Source organism: Falco cherrug, chromosome 9, assembly GCF_023634085.1.
Source record: "Falco cherrug isolate bFalChe1 chromosome 9, bFalChe1.pri, whole genome shotgun sequence".
In the NCBI taxonomy this organism is placed as follows: Eukaryota; Metazoa; Chordata; class Aves; order Falconiformes; family Falconidae; genus Falco; species Falco cherrug.
In genome coordinates this window covers 39,049,657-39,070,663 of record NC_073705.1, presented here as the reverse complement: position 1 = coordinate 39,070,663, position 21,007 = coordinate 39,049,657, and the positions used below count along the sequence as shown (strand labels likewise).

At 38.5% G+C, this 21,007-nt stretch overlaps 1 protein-coding gene across 6 annotated transcripts; it reads right to left on the bottom strand.

The window, feature by feature from the left end:
* Window positions 1-2,741: 2,741 nt before the first annotated feature.
* SLC25A16 (solute carrier family 25 member 16) lies at window positions 2,742-19,088 on the bottom strand. 6 transcript variants are annotated; one of them, XM_027817104.2, is made up of 10 exons: window positions 18,211-18,640; window positions 17,830-17,922; window positions 15,796-15,899; window positions 15,447-15,580; window positions 13,859-13,922; window positions 8,574-8,695; window positions 7,983-8,049; window positions 7,022-7,184; window positions 6,082-6,150; window positions 2,742-4,329 (listed from the first exon to the last, which is right to left on the bottom strand). In XM_027817104.2, the coding sequence occupies exons 3-10, from the start codon at window positions 15,827-15,829 to the stop codon at window positions 4,173-4,175; spliced, it is 810 nt and encodes a 269-aa protein (XP_027672905.1). In that variant the 5' UTR covers window positions 15,830-15,899; window positions 17,830-17,922; window positions 18,211-18,640; the 3' UTR covers window positions 2,742-4,172. The 6 variants fall into 6 exon arrangements, with proteins under 6 accessions (XP_027672905.1, XP_055576322.1, XP_055576319.1 ...); XM_055720347.1 differs by lacking the exon at window positions 15,796-15,899 and adding an exon at window positions 14,461-14,536 and having other exon boundaries at window positions 18,211-18,639; XM_055720344.1 differs by lacking the exons at window positions 15,796-15,899; window positions 18,211-18,640 and adding an exon at window positions 18,814-19,086.
* Window positions 19,089-21,007: the final 1,919 nt, after the last annotated feature.

Sequence of the window (21,007 nt, the reverse complement as noted above, 5' to 3'; positions counted from 1 at the left end):
GCCTGTCTGGGTCTGGCTGGATGGCAGCGCAGCCTTTGGGTGTATCAGCCGCTCCTCCCAGTTTTGCATCATCAGCAAACTTGCTGAGAGTACCTGCTGTCTCCTCATCCAGGTCATTGATTAGTAAGCTGGATAAGACCGGACCCAGTACTGACTCCTGGGGAACGTCACTAGCTACAGGCCTCCAGCTAGACTCCATGTAGTTGATCACAACCCTCCGAGCTCTGCCATTCAGCTGGTTCTCAGTCTTAACTCACCGTCTATTCATCTAGCCCATACTTTCTGAGCTTACCTGTAAGGATGTTATGGGAGAGTGTCAAAAGTCTTGCTGACGTCAAGGTAGACAACATCCACCGCTCTCCCCTCATCTACCCAGCCAGTCATTCCATCATAGAAGGCTAGCAGGTTGGTCAGGCATGATTTCCCCTTGGTGAATACATGTTGACTGCTCCTGATGACCTTCTTTTCCTCCAGATGCTTTGAGATGACCTCCAGGACAAGCTGTTCCACCACCTTTCTGGGGATGGGGATGAGGCTGACCAGCCTGTAGTTTCCTGGGTCCTCCCCTTTGCCCTTTTTGCAGACTGGAGTGACATTGGCTTTCCTCCAGTCCTCAAGCATGTCTCCTGTCTGCAACTTTTCAATGATGATGGAGGATGGCTTGGCAATAACATCTGCCAGCTCCCTTGGCACTCAGGGGTGCATCCCATGGGGGCCCATGGATTTGTGGGTGTTACTTGCTTAAGTGACCTCTTAACATGATCCTACTCAACCAAGGGAAAGTCTTTCTTTCTCCAGACTTCCTCTTTTGCTTCCAAATAAACATGAGGAAGCACCATGATATCTAGCCCAGCAACCTTAGATAAGGCAAAACATCAAACAGCGCCCAAATAGCAGAATGACACAGTATAAACTAACTGCAAGGAAAGCCATCAGCTTCCTGAACTGATTTACTATGCAAGCATGTTAGCATGGTTATAAGCCTACATATAAGGCTGTAGAAGGCTCCTTTTTTTGCACGCTCCTTTTTCAGGGAAGAGGGGGGATAAAATTTGGAGAGTGTCAACAGAATTTGTCCATCTTAAAGTCTCAGCTCATTTAAGTACAAAAAAAATCTGAAAAATATTAGTAATGAAAAAGAGACACTGGAATTAATCAGCATAAAAAAATAATCGTTCAAATAGATGGATCTTTTCTGTGTAATGACTGCAAACTGCAATACTATTCATACAAATACCTTAGAGCAGGCAGAATTTTCAGTTTTAAGAACGTGGAGATGAAGTACGGGGTTTACTTTAAAGGCACAATGTTTAATCACTGAAAACAACCCCTCATGAGACTGAGATTTTCAAGACATAACATGGATAAGCCTGTATGAAAATGTCTCACCTGAAGGAGTCCTAAAATGCTGAGGCTTTCCTTTGTACTTTTATGTCGAAGAGTACAGGAAATTGGTGGGTTTAACAGAGTTTTAACAGTATCATCCAAGGCTACATAACCAGTTATTCACAGAAGTAATTACTTCACTGGATAGAACTATTAGTTATGAGATTATTATTATATGAATTATTATGAGATAAAGCCAAAAACAGATATTTAGGTCCCTTCCATTAGCTGAAAAATTAAACAGAAAATTAGAAAGTATGTGATTAAGGCATAGAAATGAGCTTGGCTGGAGCCTAATCTTGTGCTTTTTGTTGGCTAAAATTAGATGTTACTTTTCAGTATTTTCAGTATACTGAATAAGGCGGACAAGAAAAACAAGGGAATAAATCCCTCAGTAGTTCTAAAAGAAAATGAACTCAGTTTTCATAGGGCTGGCACTGGAGAAAGACAGACTTACAATTAAATCCCATATTTCCATTGTGGTTGTCAGCTATTCTAAATAAATTCTATGTTCTGAGTAAGAAATATCTGAATAAGCTTTACAGAGTTAGAAATAGCTACCAAGACAAAAAATTTAGAAACTGCAGTCTTGTTCCCTCTAGACCCTGGACAAAAGTGTTTCTTTCATAGACCTTGCTCAAAAGTATCAAAGTACTTCCAAAGTAAAAATTATTCATGCTCTTCTAAATTTTATTTTGAAAAACTAATCCTGAAAGTACAGCAGTTTCATCCACCAGGTGAGTTTTTCATATTCAATATCCTACTCAGTTATTTATGGGACACCTTTTACGCTCTTTTCCTCTCAAGTGTGAATCTGCTAGATTCTGCTTTATTCCATGTAAGAACTGCGTAACTTTTCATGACACAGTTCAAAGCTATTTGAGTTCTTCAAATATATTGCTTTTAGTGAAATTAAGATGTAACACTAAACAGTATTAACATCACAAGGAAGTGGCACCTGAAAAGATGTTTATCTGCTCACACAGTAGAACAGTACAGGAAAGAAAAATGGTGAATCTCCTCCAGTGTTTGGTTTTGGTTTGTTCTTGGGTTTGGGTTGGTTTTTTTGTTTGTGGGTGGTTGTTGTTGGTTGGTTTTTTTTGGGGGGGGGCGTTATTGGTGTGGTTTTTAATGCAGTGGATATAGCTCTGCTGCAGGGGCTTTAAAATACAAGAATTCATTGTGATATTGGTTAGTTTTCCTTCAAGTGACACTAAAGATCATATGGAAAAAAATCTTACTTGTCTTTTAGTTATGAATGACAATATTATGCAGATTTACCTACATGGGGAAACAGAAATAATTCTAGAAACACGCATTCTTTCTGACTGTAACATATAAACCACACAAAGACCTTAGTTCAAAATTTTTAATAAAATAAATTCAAATACATCTCATTCTCTGTCCATAGCTACATTGTTAAATATCAAAGAAATACATACTTTTAAGAAACTGGGGGGGCATGGGGGAAATCAGCCACAAAAGTTGGTATTTAACATAACTCAAAATTGAGTTTGTCAAGTTTGTCAAAATTAAGCAAATCCATCTTACCATCCACCATTTAACATAAACATTATCAATTCTTCAAAGACACTTTAAAATATTTACAACAAATAAATAACTGACATCACTTAAATGCTTTACAGTTTCCTGAATCAAGTGAGTAAAATCAAGAGTACCAATGCAAATAATGTATAAACACGTCTGGAAAATAATTCCCTCTACAAAAGGAATTGGAAGAGGAGGAAAACATAACAGTCTGTTGCATACCATACCTTAGAAACAGTACATATACACATCTACAGACTCCAATACAATCTTCATTTTCTTTTCTTGCGTGAGAGGTTGGATATGGCCCATATGCCTAAACAAGTAAATGCAGCAGCATGCAGTCTTGTTTGTCACCATGTTTTAAGGAAGGGACAAACCTGTTTACATGAGCTAGTACTGTAAAGTACATAAATACTCAGCCTTCAATAAACTGAAACGAGAACTTCAGCCTCACAGAAAAAGTACTGGAATGCCTTTTAAGATTAGTCCCATACTAACTGCCTTAAGACCTTTTCTAGCACTTGTCACTGTAAAAGTTCCCCCTGCTTTTATTTGTGTAAATACAGCATATTTTAAAATAGAATGTATGCCAAGAAACCAGTTTCCAAATTGCAAGATTTCTAATAATGTTACATACATCTTGTCATCTTTTATTGAAATGGTTGAAGAGCCTTTCATATGTACCAATCTGAAGATACATGCTTGTTCTTGCGTACAGAAAACTTAGACAAAAAAAGAAAGAAAAGATGCTTAAATTGTGGTCTGCTAAGTTCAGCTTCTACAGAGCTGACAAGTATATGAATATGAAAATCATTGCATTTTGTTCAAATTGGTTTATTACATTTCATTTTTAAAGAACAGATGTCTAACTACTAGTTTAAAAAGCAACATAACCATGTGTGTAACTCCTGGAATGGTGATAAAGCTAAATAACTAACAGCTTGAAACCCATATAAAATGTGGGTGTAATTTTTAAACTGTGTAATTCTTAACATTAATCTAATGAAGCCTAGAAGATCAAGTGTAAAAAAATGTTTATAGCTAACTACTGTTTATTTTGATCTGTCTCCTGATTTGACTCCAGGAAAATAACCACACTTCGGCAAATAAAAAATGTTGGACAACAGCAGTTCCACAGTAACAGATAGCTTTCTTTTTTTAAACTTCAAGTAATTTAGTCACCAATATAATTTGAAGACTGATAGTGTAGTTTTACAGGGAAGTCTAAAAAAACATTAGTTGAGGTGCAAGAATTGTTTCATAAGTTCATATGTGGTGAAAGCCACAGCCTGGGAAGGAATACAACGAATGTAATTTAGAGATAAACCACGGTATAATCCTCTTCGTATTCCATGTTGTTGATACACGTATTTCAGTGTCTGCACCATTGTACTGAAAAAAAAAAAATTCACATCATTATTGGATACACATGTGCAATAGCGAAAATCACTGTCTTTAAATACAAGACACTTGTTTTACTCTGTTCTTAAGAGATCTATAGAGAAAAAAAATGTGGGACTCCATATAGCAAAGCACTGTAGTGTTTTTAGGACTTAGAAGGCAGCCTGAGCTTCTGCAAGAAATCTGGACACAATGGCTGGGAATTGCAAAGAGTACAGTGCAATCCCATCTAAAGAAGTTTCAGTCTGAAAGACATATTCAGACATTTCACAACAGAACAGCTATGTATATTCTGTTGCCTATCTGGCAGGAAGCAGTTGAGAAGCATCAATTCCTCTTACAAACGTAATACAGAGTAACAGAAACAACATTTGCCCAATGTAGCACATACTTCTTGCATTACAGATCAGTATTTAGCCTCATATCCCATTCTCCTTCTTTAAGCACTCAATCATACTACCCATCCTTCTAAAGCTCTGCATATAAAATCTGCGTTTAGCTCTGTATTCTACAACTTGCAGGTGTGTAGCTTTCTCCACCATGACAAAGACCTAGTATTTTCTCTCAAAGGAAAAATGCTAGAATTTATGTTAAGTATTATATATATTTGACCTTCTTAAAAGCAGAATTTGCAAAGAGAAAAATTTTCCTCATACTTATACTGAAACAGAGCAAATGAATATTCAACACAAACCAACATAAAAAACTGTAAGGTGCTCAGGATTTCCCAGCTATTAGAGACATTGCTCTTTGAGAACATCTTCCACATGCCTCAAAGCTTCAAGATTCCCTACTTGTTATATCCTCTCATCCTCTAAAGACACAGACCTACTCTCCCTCAAGGCACGCTGCTCTTCAACATGGTCACAACAGTATTGTTAAACTGGGAAGCCTAATGTCTGTAAAAGTAGTTCTCACAAATGCAGAAAGTAAACCACTAAGAACAATTAACACATTTTTATTTTAAAAATAATCTGAAGTGGAAAAAAGCCAAGCAAAAACCCCCAACATTAAGGCTGTTAAGGAAAACAGAACAGCAACTTTCACCATAAGCAACATCTAGGTTGTTTATGAAAGCGCACTGAGACAGGCTGCTGTTAGTAAGATGCAATTCACCATGCAGGAGGTTCACACTATACACAATTCCACAAGATCAAAAGTAACCAAAATAAAACTGTCTGAGAATTGCTTGAGGCAATTTGAAATTCAGAAAGTTTTTCAAGACAAGAACCGATTTAATATTATGATTTTAAGGATATTACAGTACTTCCACTTCTACTGGATGAACCCCAACCACATGTGGGGTGTGGGACATTACCATAAATGTAAAAAAAGTCAAATAAAACAGTATTATGCAAAATCATGGTATGGAACAGATTCTGCACCATTAAAAAACACTGAAACATTTCATTTCAGTAGAAGCACGCAGTCTATCTCCTAGGGATTCTGCTGATGTTAGACAGACATCGCAAGCTGAGTTAGAATACAAAAAATTGTTACTAATACAAACACACATTACTAACAAAAGTGCCATTGTGATATCAGTTTGGGTTTTTTTTTTTAACCCCAGAGTGATAATGACAGTTTTTGTCGGTGTAGAAACTTACTCATTAAAAGAACAAAGACAACAACAACATAGTAGCTTGGGGGCTTTTTTTGTTTTGTTATTTTTAAACTTTAAGAATTTAACTTTGCTCACACATCTAAGAATTTGGTTACTACGGATAAAAAGAAAATACTTACAGGCACTTTTCAGAGTCTGGGAGAACTGCTCCTAACTGCATTCGCCTACGAGTTACATCAAGGGGATATCTACAGAGGAGATATTTGAACAGCAGTTCAACCAGGTGTGTGATGACTATATGAATATTGTTCAAAAAAAAAAAGAATACAAAGAAGTCCATGTGCAACCTCCAAGCTCCCTTTTCAGTGAGTCAGGAATCCGGCTCAGATTCTCAACACAGCTGAAAGTTCTCCAAAAAGGGAGACTTCCCCTATATAACCAAAACCAGCAAATCAGATCTCTTAATATATTCCATTTGGCACGAGTAAGGAAGACACATGAAGATCAGATGAGAATATAAAACAGTCTGTAAAACGCTGGAGGGAGAAGACACCTGAATCAAAAATAAAATTAACAGTTTAAGAATGAATAGAAAATTACATTTGTAATGCAGTGATTTAGTGAAAAAAATTATGCCATGTAAGTCCATTAAATTATTTATGGACAAAATAAAATGACAAGAACAGCATGAGAATGGAGAAAGCAGGCAAAGTAGTAAGAAAAATTAACACCAAATACAGTATCTAAGACTTGTTATTTTTTTAAAATTCTACGGCTTTACAGGTCACATCGTTTTGAAAATAAATTGGAATAATAAAATTCTGCACATTATGTTCGTGGTCAAAACTTCATAGCTTACCAAAAAGGATTTCAACCAATTTTAGGAGATTTAACTGAATTTGTTTAATAGAATCAATGCATGTATCTTTACAGAGCCTGAAGATTAAATAGATATTTAATAAATGAAACAATAGGAAACTGAATTCCAGCATCTGATTAACCTGTTTTAAAAACTTTATTAATAACTAGACTTACATAAAATCATGTTCTCAGATAAAAGTTTCTTTAGAATGAACAGCTATACAGGAAAAAAAAACCCCGAACAATACCCAAACTTACGATATCGTCTGAGCTATTGCTCCAGCTATGCCACCACACAGCAGATTTACATGTGTTTTCAAAACTAAGACATCGGGATTATCTAATGAAGGCCGTCCAAGCAAGTTAGGTGCTTGAGCAAGTCCAATGCTCTTTAAGGTACCAAAGGTAAAAAATGAAAAACCTAAAAGGAAATTTATGTACTTTCATAAAAAAAGCAAACTATTTGTTGATGCATCATCATCATAAACAAAAAGCTGCAAATATAAAATGAAGCTACTTTCCAATTCTTTTAGAAGTTTTTCTTAAGCAGAAAGAAATAGATAAACACTACTTTGAACTTCTACAGTAAAATCTGTCCAAATGAATTAGCATTTACAATTAACATTAAAAGAATACTTTAACTGAGCTAAACTGTGGGTTTTAAATTACTGGACTGCTGTTAAGAGTAACTCCTAAGATCTTTTTAACTGGAGAACATCTCTCATCTCTTAAATATGAGCGTAGTTTCGCTTGGAAGTTCTGATGTCCCTCCAACCCACGTGACCCACTGCTTTAGCTTCTGTAAGCATTTACAGAAGAGTCGCCAGGAGATGGAGCCAATGCAGAGGCTCTTAGGCCTCCATCTACAGAGCGCTCGACTGTCTCATGGATCTATCTGTTTGAGAGAAATATCCTACACGCTTTCTTGTGGGAAAACTGGGAAGAAGAGAAAGAACCACTACTTAAACTCTCTTCCTTTCAACTCCAAGTTTCAGAAAAATTAGGCTATGCCTGTTGAAGATGCTTTAACGCACGTTGATGAATTCTAGATTGGGATTAAAGAGTTGCAAATGCTTCTACTGGCCACCCCTCTGCATTCAGTAAAAACCAGAATACTGGATTTTAACAGAAGCTAATTAACTAAGTACGTGAATATATTATGTAAATTTAGTAGCACACGTAACTGCTGAAGGATTGCCTCGTTCTGTTTTTAACTTACCCGCATATGGTGCCATTCCTACAACAGTTGGCATCAGCCCTCTGTAGAACCCACAAAAACCACCTTCCTTGGAAAGAAAAATACAAGTATATTTGTGGCGAGAAACACAACAAATGTTGTACAAGTTATACAACTGTTCATACAGATTCACATGACAGCAATCTGACTAGATCATCTAGCACCAAGGAGCTAACATCAAGTTCCATTTCTTGTGCCTGAAGAACTGAGGGGACAACTGCCTGGCTCCATAGGAGACGAAGTGAAAATGAAAGAGAAAAAATCTACATCAAACAGCACAATCTAGGAGACATTTCTGCATTTATACATATCCCTCCCTCCCCAAATTTTTTTCCACTATTACTACTCGCTCTTGAAAAGCAAATTCTCTGCTGTTTTTGACCTCCCATTTATATGTGTCTTAGCAGCCTTAAGTAGAAGGAAGCATCCAGATAATTTTTTACATTAAAAAATTCAATGTGCACGCAATGAAGTCATGTTATTTTCCACCAAGCCATTATTTTCAATGCAGTGCAACATTCTTTAAAAAGCATATTTTGCTTTGACAGAACTGAAGATTAAAAGAAAAAATACCTTTGTGTAAATCATCTTGAATGCATGGATAATTCCCATGTACTTGTGTTCCCCTTTTACTTGGAATGCCAGACGAACTCTAACCATATCAAGAGGGTAAGTACAAATCACTGCTGTAATACCTTTATTGAAAACAAAAACAAAACAAGCAAACAAAACTCACCTACACCTTATCTGATTCTAGAATTAGTTTGAAAATTAAAATTTCCTTTTGTGGCAGTGAATATAATAGCATATACAAATTTTGTTAAAGAAACACTTGAAGTCACTTAGCAGCAAATAGAAACACTTAACTCCAGCAACACACAAAGGGTTTGTGGTTATACTTGGTGTTCACCGAAGCTGCACATCTAGGCCTTGATTTTCCCAAGAATTTATGGACCTAACTGTATTCACATAAGCAATTTTTTTTAAGTCCATGGCTCACAAGCATCAGGCTACTCAAGTTCATCACCTTTACTGGATTGCAACCACAAAACCTAATCCTACCATATCATAAAAAAAATAAAATAAAAGAAACCCATCAAATTTACACGTTTAATTTCAGAAAGGTTTTGTCACAATTTGCTGTGATTACTGGATATGGGTACATGTAGCCACTGCATCTGAAAATGCAAAGTATATTCTAATGACATTTAAAATAAATTGAGGATTGTACTGATAAAGAGTACTTAACAGTGTTGCATTACTGCATTTTAATAGTTGTTATACCAGCACTTCCATTTTAAAACTCTGACCAAAAAAAGCTATTTCTACACTTAAGATGCCAAAATAATCAAATCTTAGGATTCATCCAGTTATAAGCTGCTTCAAAACTGATTACATGCTGACCAACTTGCAATTCTGGGAACAGAACAACTCCTCTAACAGTTACCTGAATAACAAGTACTTTCCTACTGCTAATTTTTGAGGTAAACCACTCAATTGCTGACAAATTATTTGGAAGGAATAGTTTAAAATATTTACTAAAAAACAGATGTAATTTTCTGGTGCTATACCACTATCACTAAAAATAAAAATTAAAAAAAGAAAAACCAAAACCAAAAAACTGGGAAAAGGAGAAAAGAAAAAAAACCTTTGCGATCGGTATTGTTTTCTGGCAGCTGCTCTGATTTAGCTAAACATCACCCTTAAAAACTAGTCCTACAGAAGATAAGCACACTTTTTAAGAAGTTGTAGTTTCCTGCTAGCATTAGTTTTAATAGTCTCTTAATGATATCTCTTTGTAGGTGTATCATTTCCTGGTTAAAAGAAAACAACGGGGCGGGGGAGCGGGGAACCAAACCAACAACAAAACCCAAACACAACAACTCAGCAAAGAAACTTCGTAACTTTTATGTCTGGAGAGAAAAAAAACCAACACAACTTTAAGCTGAATGGTCTGACAGAAGATATCAGGATTAGATGGGAAGAAAAAACCAAACACCATAAGCAAGCTATCCAAAAAGCTGACACTGGTCAACTGTCAATTGAGACTAAAGTTTGTGGTCTTCTGGAGTATCCTACTAGCAATTTCTTTCAGAAGACAAAAACATCTCTTCCAGAGATTTTTGGATGATACCTCTGAACACAAAGCAGACATGTGCAGTTGATTTCTGATGTTGTCTCACCCACAGGGTTCAAAGGTCAGAAGCTGCAAAACACCAAAGCAACTTTAGGACTGTTTCCACTGACCAGTATTATTAAATGCAATCCCTCACACTACAGCATTTTTCTAATGGCTTGCCTGAGATATCCAGAAATACCGTAAAATGGATTAAATCAGTTTCAAAAAAAATGTAAGAGAAAAAAGGCTTTTACAGAGTGTAAGAGTTCACAGGAAAGTCATCCTACTTCACAAACAGAGAACTTTATCCCCCTTCTTTCCAATCATGCACTGATAGCACCCAGGAATATTCTCGGAACAAAAACTAGCAAACAGACCAACCAAGAGCTTGGTGAATGCCCTAACTAGTGCAAGCACTAACTAGTGAACACAGTCAAAAAATAGTACAACTAAAAAAAAAAAAAATCAGATGGAACTAAAAGAAACCATATGTAGTAAGGATTTTAATAGGAATTTTTTTAAAAAAAACTTAAAATCCTCTAGCCATGAATTCTGAAAAACACCCTGGATTTCTAACATCAGCCACAAAATATGCTTTCTTGAAGCAACTGGGAGAGGCATGTTACTGCTTGCTGTTCATATAAGCAAAATGTGCATACAAGGGATCAAGATTTCCTTTGGAGTTCAGAAGACACACTATCCTTTCCGAGAGGAACAGCAGCCAACTTTGGGACAAAAAGTCATTGTGGGAAGTCTACACAATTACTAACTTCATCTTCCTAAGTATTATGAATTATCAGAAGTCAGACCACAGCATCTTAAGGCTGATTCCCCATCTTGAAGAAGCAAAGTCTGTCCCAAATAATGAGTTGAGCCAAAAATGTCTCTCGTGGTTGGTTAAACAGGATAGAATTGGAAGTATCTCAACATTTAATATACATACTGCAATTCCCAGTGTCTGATCTGAAATGATCGTAATAAGGCAATGTAGCAACTCCTTCCTTTAAGGAACCACTTCTTCAAGCATAGCAGACTTTTTATTGCACATTCTGACGCAGAAGTCAAGGAAGTCAGGGGAACAATATTCTTCACTTATCATATTGTCCTCAAGCACCTTTGACCACTCTTGGGGACAAGATACTGGATTATATAGACCTTTACTGAGATTTAGCATTTATGAAGCACAACAGGAATTAGACTGACTGTTGATTTGCTTCCCAGGCTTTGGGAGTTAACAGTGAGATTAGCTGTAGAGGGATTTATCTCTGTCTTCCAATTTCCCTACTATTCCCCTATTCTTAGTAGTTTTTTCTTTGAAAATAAAAACTTAAGCACATCTGGAGGAAAAAAAAAAACCCAAGTGTAACCCCACATTTACAAAGATTAAGTACTGCAAACATATCAGATAAACAAACTTTTATAATTTCTGTATCATGCTCTTTGTACTTAGCAATAACTACGTAGATCAAATTAAGTACTACCAGGCGAATCAGAAGTATAAGTTCAAAAAGTGATAAGCACAAGTCACAGACTTGAACTGTGAAAGATATGCTCCTTAACTCGTATTATGAAGATTAATTTATTAAGGAGGCATCTTCTGAACAAGACAAAGCTTCAGGAACTACATGTAGAGAGAAATAGCTGACATAGATGACAAAGAATATTTATCAGACAGGTTAAGGAGCTGCCTCATTTAAGGCCCTAATATTTCTAGACCTCCAATATATAGTTGTTTCCTTCTGAAATGCACCTGAAGAAATAAACAGTACAAATTCTTTTAAACTGTTAACTCAAATAGGTAACTGTTAATTACATACTATTTCAAATTGAGACAATCAGTATCCTCCTAGATCAATACTGTTTTACTAAAAGTAAAAACAAAAACATGCTTTCTGTATCAATTTCATGGAATTCGAGTTTATGCTAGATAACATCTAGTTCTTTTTGGCTTTTTTTAAATTAGTCAAGTGCAGGGGAGGAAATACACATTCCTGTGTTGTAATTCAGATTTTTCAATTAGAAAACAAACAAAATATTTAATTTGCAAAATCATCCTGTGATACAAGTATTATTTGGTCATTTTGTTTCCTAAACCCCACTAACCTCTATGATTTCTCTATCTTCTCCTCAGCTCTCTGTTTCCTTAAAAGAAGTTATACACCATTTATCTGTTAATGAGGTGCTAGAACTGAAATTTGAATCACACAAGACTCAGGAAATTCAGAGTTAAAAGTTTCCACAGTAACTTTAACTTGGCCTCCTCAAATATATGCATTACAATAGGTTTTCCTTTTCCCCCACTTCACTACCCCCCCATCACATTGGCTTGGTTTTTCCCCAGTGGATATGCTTTTGATCCTGTTCATCACTAACAGAAGATACTCAGATGTTTCCCACCACTTTGAAGCTGATTCAGGTCTGTTGCCTGCTAGTAACGCTGGAAACGGTGACATAAGCAAGATTTAAGTATCAGTAGCATATGCAGAAGTGAAAGCAGACAGCTGGGTGACTAGACGGTGTAGAGGGGACAGAAAGGAAAAGGAGACAAGGATTATCCATTTCCAACTGCTAACATTAGGTTCCAGGAAATTGTAAAGATGCCCCTCCACCAACACTGGGGTACATGCAGCACGCAGTCTCCTTCAGTCACCCAAACTGGGAAGAGACAGAATAAAATCCAGGTCTCTGACAAGGCCCCTGAAAAAGCTAATAAGCTTTTCTTGGGTGGTGGAGGAAGGTGGAATGTAAAATTTTCTTTAGTACAGTTAAAGTCGGGGGAAAGAAAGAAAAAAAAAATCTATATACTCTTCCCCATTTCCTTCAGATAGAAAGCCAACCAGGTTCTGGAACATAGCTTGCTAAATGGCTTTTGCTAGTGTTTAGGACTTCTGACCTGTTTCACTTCATTCTCCTTCCTTTTCCTCTGATGCCATGCGAAGCCTAAATACTTCTGTGAGGTCTTCTTGTTTAACTAAAGATAGTATTGACAAGCCCCAGTATTTTTATTCAAAAGAAGCTAAATATTAATATTCATAACTATTTACCGACTGTCACTAGACAGTATTAAGCCAGTTTTACAAAGTAAAAGCAAGCGAAGAAGCACCTTGATTAACAATCAGTCCACTATTACTTACCTTTCCCTGTTTTTTCTTAGCTACTTTTCGCTGAATGATTAGCAAGAGGAAAACAGAAATGTATTATACTATATACTGGCAGTTTACAAATGGGTTTTCCCACTGCTGTTGCATTAATGGATAAATGATGGGTTTTTAACATTCACACACGATCTAACAGAATCATGGCAATCCTGCGCTGGATATTAAATAGACGTTTCTGGCAAATCCAAAGAATTCACCAATTAAGGAACTGCAGTTCTCCCTATTTCTATGGGCTTATATTCAACCTAGCAGCAATGGCAGACAGGCTGATGAGCCAATTCTACTAAAACCTGCATCTTTATACCTCATATCTTGATGACACTAGATTTTTCCTTTTTAAAAGCCATAATAAACACTGTAAAATCTGTGCTCTACAACACAGCACAGAATTCAATGCTTGAACAAAAAAAAGAATACTCTTAGACAAACAATTTTCAGTTAGGCAACTATTTGTTACATTAACCATTTACTAGTATTTTTGCTTAATACAAATTTGCAACAGTTTGACCTGAAAACACATCAAATCATCCTCTAAACAAATATTAACTTTTCAGCAAAAGGGATGTCTGAAATCCAAGTACCTGCCATGGATCCAGCCATTAATCGATGCACGTGCCCTGAAATCCCAAGTTGTTTCTTTATTACCTACAAAATATGGAACATTTACAATAGTCATGTATCAGAAAATACAGGGAAGTGCATCACAGTTTATTAGCACATTAATGCAAAGCCTGTAGCTATTTCCAAGAAGTTTGCAACACTAGAAATTCAAACCAGAGCACTTGATTACTGTTAAAAGAATTCACTGAACATTACTGCCGTTACCAATTTCTTACTAAAAACATGAAAGTGCTAAAATTCTACTAACAAAGCAAAACCATTAGTTAAAAGTGGTTTTACTGTTTCCTTCAGAAACTAGGTTTTTTATTTCGTTCCCTTTAATGTGTGTCAAACAAGGCAAACTGAACGCTATCCTTGTTGCATGATAGAGGGCAAAGGACACCGAGCAAAGTTGAAAAGTGAAACATTTAAGAGTAAATTTTTCATCTGTGCAGTATGTGAAATGTATTCCTATAAATATATTTTTAAGATTTTGTTTAACTGGATTTAAAAAAAAAAAAAAAAGAAGGAGGAGACGAGAGAAATTGGACAAGCATTTGAGAGCAAGAACTTCCTATGTTACCTTACAACCTAGAACGAAGTTGGAAACTGGTTTCCAGGCTTTTATCAAATAACTGAGACTATTTAAGAAGCGGTTTCTGTTACAAAGAAGATAATTTTGTTATTTTTTTTTCCTTATACAGAAACTTACATCAACAGCATTTATGATTTTACTATAAAAAAAGAACATACAAAACTCACTACAGTTGCTTCTTTGTATCAGCCATCTGAAATTTGCTCTTTAAGGAAGGGAATCACAATTTCAGTCTATCTTCAGTAAAAATCATGCAATTTACTTCACTGGGTACTAAATCGGACTGTTCAAACACAGAACTCATTGCTAACAGTAAAACAGTATTTTTCATTACATATCAGCAATGTTTAAAGATGTATTCATGCTAACACCTGACCTCCAAAAGATTACAGGAATTCATTTTGTATTTATTATGAAAGAGTAAATGTGTGAAAGCAGAAAGGAATCCACAAATCTTGCTGTACCCTGGAATAAGCATTTTCTCTTCCAGGTAATTTTTTAGCTAGAACCTGACCTAGTCATTTGTCAGGTCAAATGTAACAGTCATATCCAGACAGACTTTCAAGTTTAGGTTACTCTATCCATCAAGTAGGAAGATCCCCAACACACTATAATAAAAGGTTCCATTTTACGTTTTGTTCCTATGTTATTCACAAAGGGCTACCTTACAGCAATACAAATAGCAGCAGACTTTATATTACCTTTTTCTTTTATTAAAAAACACAGCATTATTTTCAACAATAAAAAGGTACAAGAATTGGTGGGAATTTTTTTCCTTGAGCAGCACAGCAAAAAGTTTCACTGTTGCACTGCCATTTTTAATGGCTAGATTCAGATAAAATTAAGCAATCTTAGAAAAGACATGCAGCTAATTAGTGAAACACAGAAGTTACAGTGTTAGTTTCAATCACTTAAAAAATCTGCATTCATTGTAGGCAGAAAAAAAGAAAAGGAAAACAAAATAAATTAGCTACCTTTTTATATTGGTCAAATGCCATAAACTGAATTGCGCCATACGGAAAGATTCTAATCATCATTGCCCCATTTCCTTTATACAGCCCAAGGTAACCTTCCTTTTTGGGGACAGCACACAATGTAGAAAACACTCCTGCCAGCAATACAAAAAGAGGTATTTAACAATTACACTGTGGGGAGAGGGGAAAAAAGAAATCAAGTAAATATTACTAACAATAAGAAAGTATGCACAGAACTAAGGCTGAATCACGTTGTTCACGTAACTATGGAGAGTGGAAAATCCACTTTCAATGCTCATACATTGCCAGAAGGAAGAGGTTTAAGGTTAAGTTTTACCAGCTTCCTCACCTCCCAGCCTCAGTGAACCCCTTTCTGAACTCATGCATTCAGGCCTCAAGACGTGCCCACGTAATCCTATTGCAGATGATACTATCCACCCACAGAAGCTAATACTAGAAACAGAAGGAAGGAAACTGGTTGACTTTGCAATTCAGTGAATTCAAAATAAATACTTTAAAAAAATCTAAAACCACGGGAAAACAATCTAATATTGCTACATGCTAAATTACAGATTAAGTGCCATCACTGAGGGAACAAAGTAAACAAGTTTAAGACTCTCATTACTTACAACTTAAACATCTCACACTTCCTGTCCAGAGCTATTGCAACAAGAAGCAATCCTACTCCCTTTTAATAGGTGGGAAATAATGCAAGATCACACAAAGTTTGGGCAAAACCTACAGTTTTATTATAAACATAATATTAGTTACGTGCAATTGCTATCAAATTGACTCTAATATTCTTTTTAAAGAAATAAATAGTTAAACAGTTTTCATTCACACGCAACTACTTAATAACATAAGAGCTGAACACGAAAAAGGCTTACACGTTTATCTTACTTTCAGGCCAAAAAAAAAAAAGTAGTTGACAAACTTTCATTTGAACTTTAAATAAAAAGTATTAATTAATTTCTGGGGTTCTAAGAATACAGTACTAAGTATATTTTTAAGATGTCACATTTATTACATGCTTCTGAAAACCCTTATGCCATGATTAGAATTTCTCTCTTCTCTGCAATGATGAACAGTATTGTTTTTAATTCTTAAAACACATGCTCTGAGATCCATGCAGCACAAACTCCACAGAGCAAGGGCAGTAAAAACATTTACTGAGGACTTTGAACTACTCCATCGTATCTCTGCACTTAGAGGCATCTCATTCACATAATTTTCTTTTTTGCTTGCATGTAACAAGGACATGCATTCAAGTCAGACATTTCAAATAATCAGCATCACATCTAACACCCTAAACAGCGAATAATACAAGATTTTACTTGCCAATTATGGCACAGTACAAAGCAAACAGAAAATAAGGATTTAAAATATCAGTCAAACCAATTATTTCAGGCTTCAATTCTTAGACTACAGATTTGAGCACATAGTTACGTGACTGTTAGCAAAACACCACATTTACTTGAGTTTCCCTTTTTGGTACAGTGAAGTGAATATATATCCATTTAATTTTGTTTCAAGATTTATTTTTCCAGCCTTCTAAAAAAATGTATCTTTAGCATCTAAGTTAAAAATTCCGAAGTTTCATTACATGTAAAAGTAACCAATTCAAAATTATTATTTTTTTTCTTGACAACTGTAACACACTTAAATTTCGGAACATATGATGACATTTCAAGAACAAATGACATAAGACACCTCAAATACTATGCACAAGAGGGCACTGTTACAGCCCCACAGAGAATGGTTCTGAACATGCTGACAACTGTGAGTTTATTCTCTCACCATGATGCAATAGAGATGCCGAACATGGATCACCTGCGCCTTATGCCAAGCACAAATCCACTTTATCTTCATACCAGCCACACTGCTGTCTGCGAGCATAAGCGCATGTGAGTCTTGCTGGATTCAGCGGTCACAGCCTTGTAATCGCCAGCCCCTGCGACAGCTGCTGAGCTCCAAAAGCACCGATCCCCACAGCCCTCTGGAACCAGCCCACCACCGTGGCAGACTGCAGCAGCCACCAGCGGTGACAGTTCTTACATAAATGGTCCAGGCTTTGAACCTGTGATTACCAGTCTCCTGCTGCCTTTGGTAAGCGGAAGATCAAGCCTGGCTCTTACACGCCTTATTGAGGATTATTCTGACATCTCAGTCTTCAAGACATCAACCGATACTGCAACTTATTCACACAGGGCTTTCTTTTTCTTTTCAAACACCTCACAAAACACAGCACGGAGACTGACCAGATACAACTTTCTGCCCCATTAGTACTTTTGTTATCAACCACATCACTGAATAAATCGACATACCCAAACCATACATGCTGCATTTAAAACCAAAAATTAAAGACACACAGCAGCCATCTTACCTAGATGTTTATAATGGTGGTTATGAGCTTGCAGCAAAATCTTCACTCGATCCAGTGGTGCAGTAGTTGTTTTGGCACAACACCCTGCAACACCTTTCCAAGAGGGGAAACAGAAAAGCGACAGGATGAAGAAGTTCTTTGCATGAGCAGATAAACACGGGATTCTTTTCTAACGTATTTTTAAACGGAACTGGGGAGGAGAAACTCAGTTAGGGACTGGAAAAAGCCGCGGTGACGAGTAAACAGCCTCTATTAGAGGTATGTTACAAAACCCTTAAAGCCTTAACGAAACGTATAAGCTACTTTTCCTGATTAAACAAACCCAGGCTACTGTCTCTCTCAGCTGCTGAAGTCAGAGCAAAGGCTTTCAGAAAAAGTTACTCAAGAGTTTTCTGCCCTGTGTCCCCCTTCCGTTCGAGGGGCACACAGCCCTGGCTGCCCTTCCCGGCGGAGCGCGCTACGTGCCCGCCGCGGACCCCGCGGGGTCCCACCGCCAGCGCAAGCGCGACGGGAAAACTTCCAGCGAGCATCCTGCCGCCGCCCTGCCAACCCTGCGGCGGGGCCAGCGCCCCGCAGCCAGGCGGGCTGGCTGTTGTTTCTCTGCGAGGTGAACAAGGTGCTGGCTCGGCTGCCCGCCCGCCGGGCACCACCGCAGTACTCACACCGGCGGCCCGGGACGCGGGTGACCCGCCTTCCCCGACCGGGGCGTGGGCTCTCCCAGCACTTTGCCGGCGGCCTGCAGGGCTGTCGCTGGCTGACACACGTGCGTGTCACTCGCGTGTGCCGCGTCACCTGCGCTACCGCGTTCCGGGGAAACGGGGCGCCCCCTGCTCCCCTAGGCGGCGGTGCCCCGGGCAGCAGCCTTACCGCGGGCACTGACGGAAGCGACCTCCCGCAGCCCGGCTCCCCGGCTAAAGCCCGGCCGCCCACCCCTGGCAGCCCGCGGAGCCCGGGCACCGCGCAGGGCCCGCCCGGGGCACCCACCTCCGGCGATGAAGGAGCGCAGCCAGTAGAAGTCGCGCCGCGCCGCGCCCGGGGGCAGCGCGGCGCCGGGCCCCGCCGCCGCAGGAGCAGCCATGGGGCAGGGCTGGGCGGGGGGCGGGCGGCGGCGGCTCCCTCAGGCGGCGAGCGGCCGGCGCGGGCGGCGCATGGTGCCGCGCGGGGCCCCGGCCGCGGCGCAGGGGCGGAGCTCGGGGCGGCCCGCGCCGTCACTGCGGTCCCGGCCGCGCCGCGCCATGCCCGGGGCCGCCGGGCCGCGCCGCGGCGCCTGCGGATCGCGTCAGAGGCGGCGGTGGCGGGGCGGTGCAGCCCGGCCCGCCCCTTCCCTCCGCCGCCTCGCCCGGGTAGGAGCCGCGTTGACCCGCCCGGAGTCGCCGCAGGGGCCGGTTCGCACCGTGCAGCTGCCCCGCGGCGGGCCGGGGGTCGGCTGGGCGGGAGCCCGCTTCGCGGCTGGCCCCGAGAGCTGCTCCTACCCCCGGGGCCACTTGCTGCCGCCTGCAAGTGGCCCGGTTCCAAATAATAACATAGTTCTAGACCCGTAGCTGCGTGTAACCGAAACAAATACCTGTAAATTTCATTAGGCTATACAATAACATGCATCGGCTTTTTTTTTTTTTTAAACATTTAAATATCTACCTAAACTTCATGTATCAGTATTTCTTCTGTCTACAATTACGGTTTCATATCTAGCAAAAAATAGTCTTTTATTCATATTCAGGTTTCATTATGCATCAGAAAGGGAAGCAGATATATATAAAAAAAAAAAAAAAAAAAGAGTTCAGCTTTTTCAGAATCGGGAAGGTCAAATCCAGTATCATCTCTGCAGCTGTTAACATTTTTTGCAATTTTTTAGGTTCTCTGCAGTGTGTCTGTTGAATACAGCATATAGAGCTTTTGAGGAGGTATTTAGTTAAACATTTATCCTCAACACTTGGGGGGGGGGGGGGAACCCCAAAAACAAACATGCTCCCTGAAAGCTGTTGCATGGTGTGAGGACGGAGATGACACTTGATGCTAGACACTGGTGTGAAAGTTAATGCTGTCAGCTTTTCTCTGTTTTCTGCAGTTACTCATGTATCTCTCATACACTTTTTGCCTCATACATCCTGACCTGAGTGTCAAGTATTTCATATACCAAAAACCCTTTTAAAAATGTCAGTTTTTTAACATGAGGAAACAGTCAAACAGACCTCAACATTTGCACAAGTAAAATGAACCTATTTAAAAAAAAAATTGCTGGAACGTTTTTTTCTTTCTGCTTGTGTCAAACTGCCTTCAACAGAAATTACTCATTTTTCCCTTTAACACATTACATTCCTTAAAATTAAGGTTGCTTCAGCATTGGGAAAACTATTTTGCTCTGTTTGATCATTATGTCATTTATATATTTAGAAAATGGCTGCTAAAGTACACATTTTTTCCAATAATAAAAAAATACGTAGCAAAAGTAGACACATTTCTTCTGGAAAAAGCAAAGTAAGTCCTTTATAGCAGAAGACTCTCAAGCCTTTTCGCCTTTTTTGTTATACCTAGAAAATTCATAATTTTTGGCTAAGTCACTCTGATATTTAAGTCTGTAATGGAAAAGCAACTGTGCTGTGAGTTATTGAAGCAAGCTTAAGTCACTGTTGATGCAGTTTTCCCCAGACAGTTTGTATTCTTTTGGGATTCTACTCAGGAAAAGCCTCCCCCCCCCACCCCAGCAATCATACTGCTCTAACTGTAAAAACTTTATTTACTGACTTCACACAGAAAAGTGTTGCAACTACACTAACAGCTGAAAGTCATCCAGTTTCTAGAGTTCCACCAGTGACTAGAAAAATCAGGTAACTGCATAAAGGGGCTGTTACTTCTTTTGGATACAGGCAAGATATTTCAGGAAGACACTTTGTCAGCCCTTGTAATTTAGGCAAGCGTGCACCATGAGTGCATGCTGTTTAGGAAAGCAGTAAGAAACATGCATTGCAAAATTAAACAGAACATCTCATAGAGATATACCAACACACAAAGGAATTCAGCAATAAGCTTTATGTGTATAGCTAGGGGTTTTAGATACTTGCTGGTATAAAATGCTCTGAAGTTCTGTTTTCTTTACTAGCTTCTGCAGTAGCTCACTATTTGTGCCTTCAAGTCTTAGCCTTCTTACTGCTCTCACTTCACCTTTTTTGCCTTGAAGTGT

Excerpts from the sequence above, each read along its gene's own strand:
- SLC25A16 (XM_055720344.1), bottom strand. The coding sequence starts at position 18,907 with ATGGCTGCTCCTGCGGCGGCGGGGCCCGGCGCCGCGCTGCCCCCGGGC. Across the intron at positions 17,923-18,813 it reads GCGCTCCTTCATCGCCGGAG|GTGTTGCAGGGTGTTGTGCC; the intron begins GTGGGTGCCCCG and ends CCTCTTGGAAAG. Across the intron at positions 8,696-13,858 it reads AATGGCTGGATCCATGGCAG|GTATTACAGCAGTGATTTGT; the intron begins GTACTTGGATTT and ends TTTTCAATAAAG.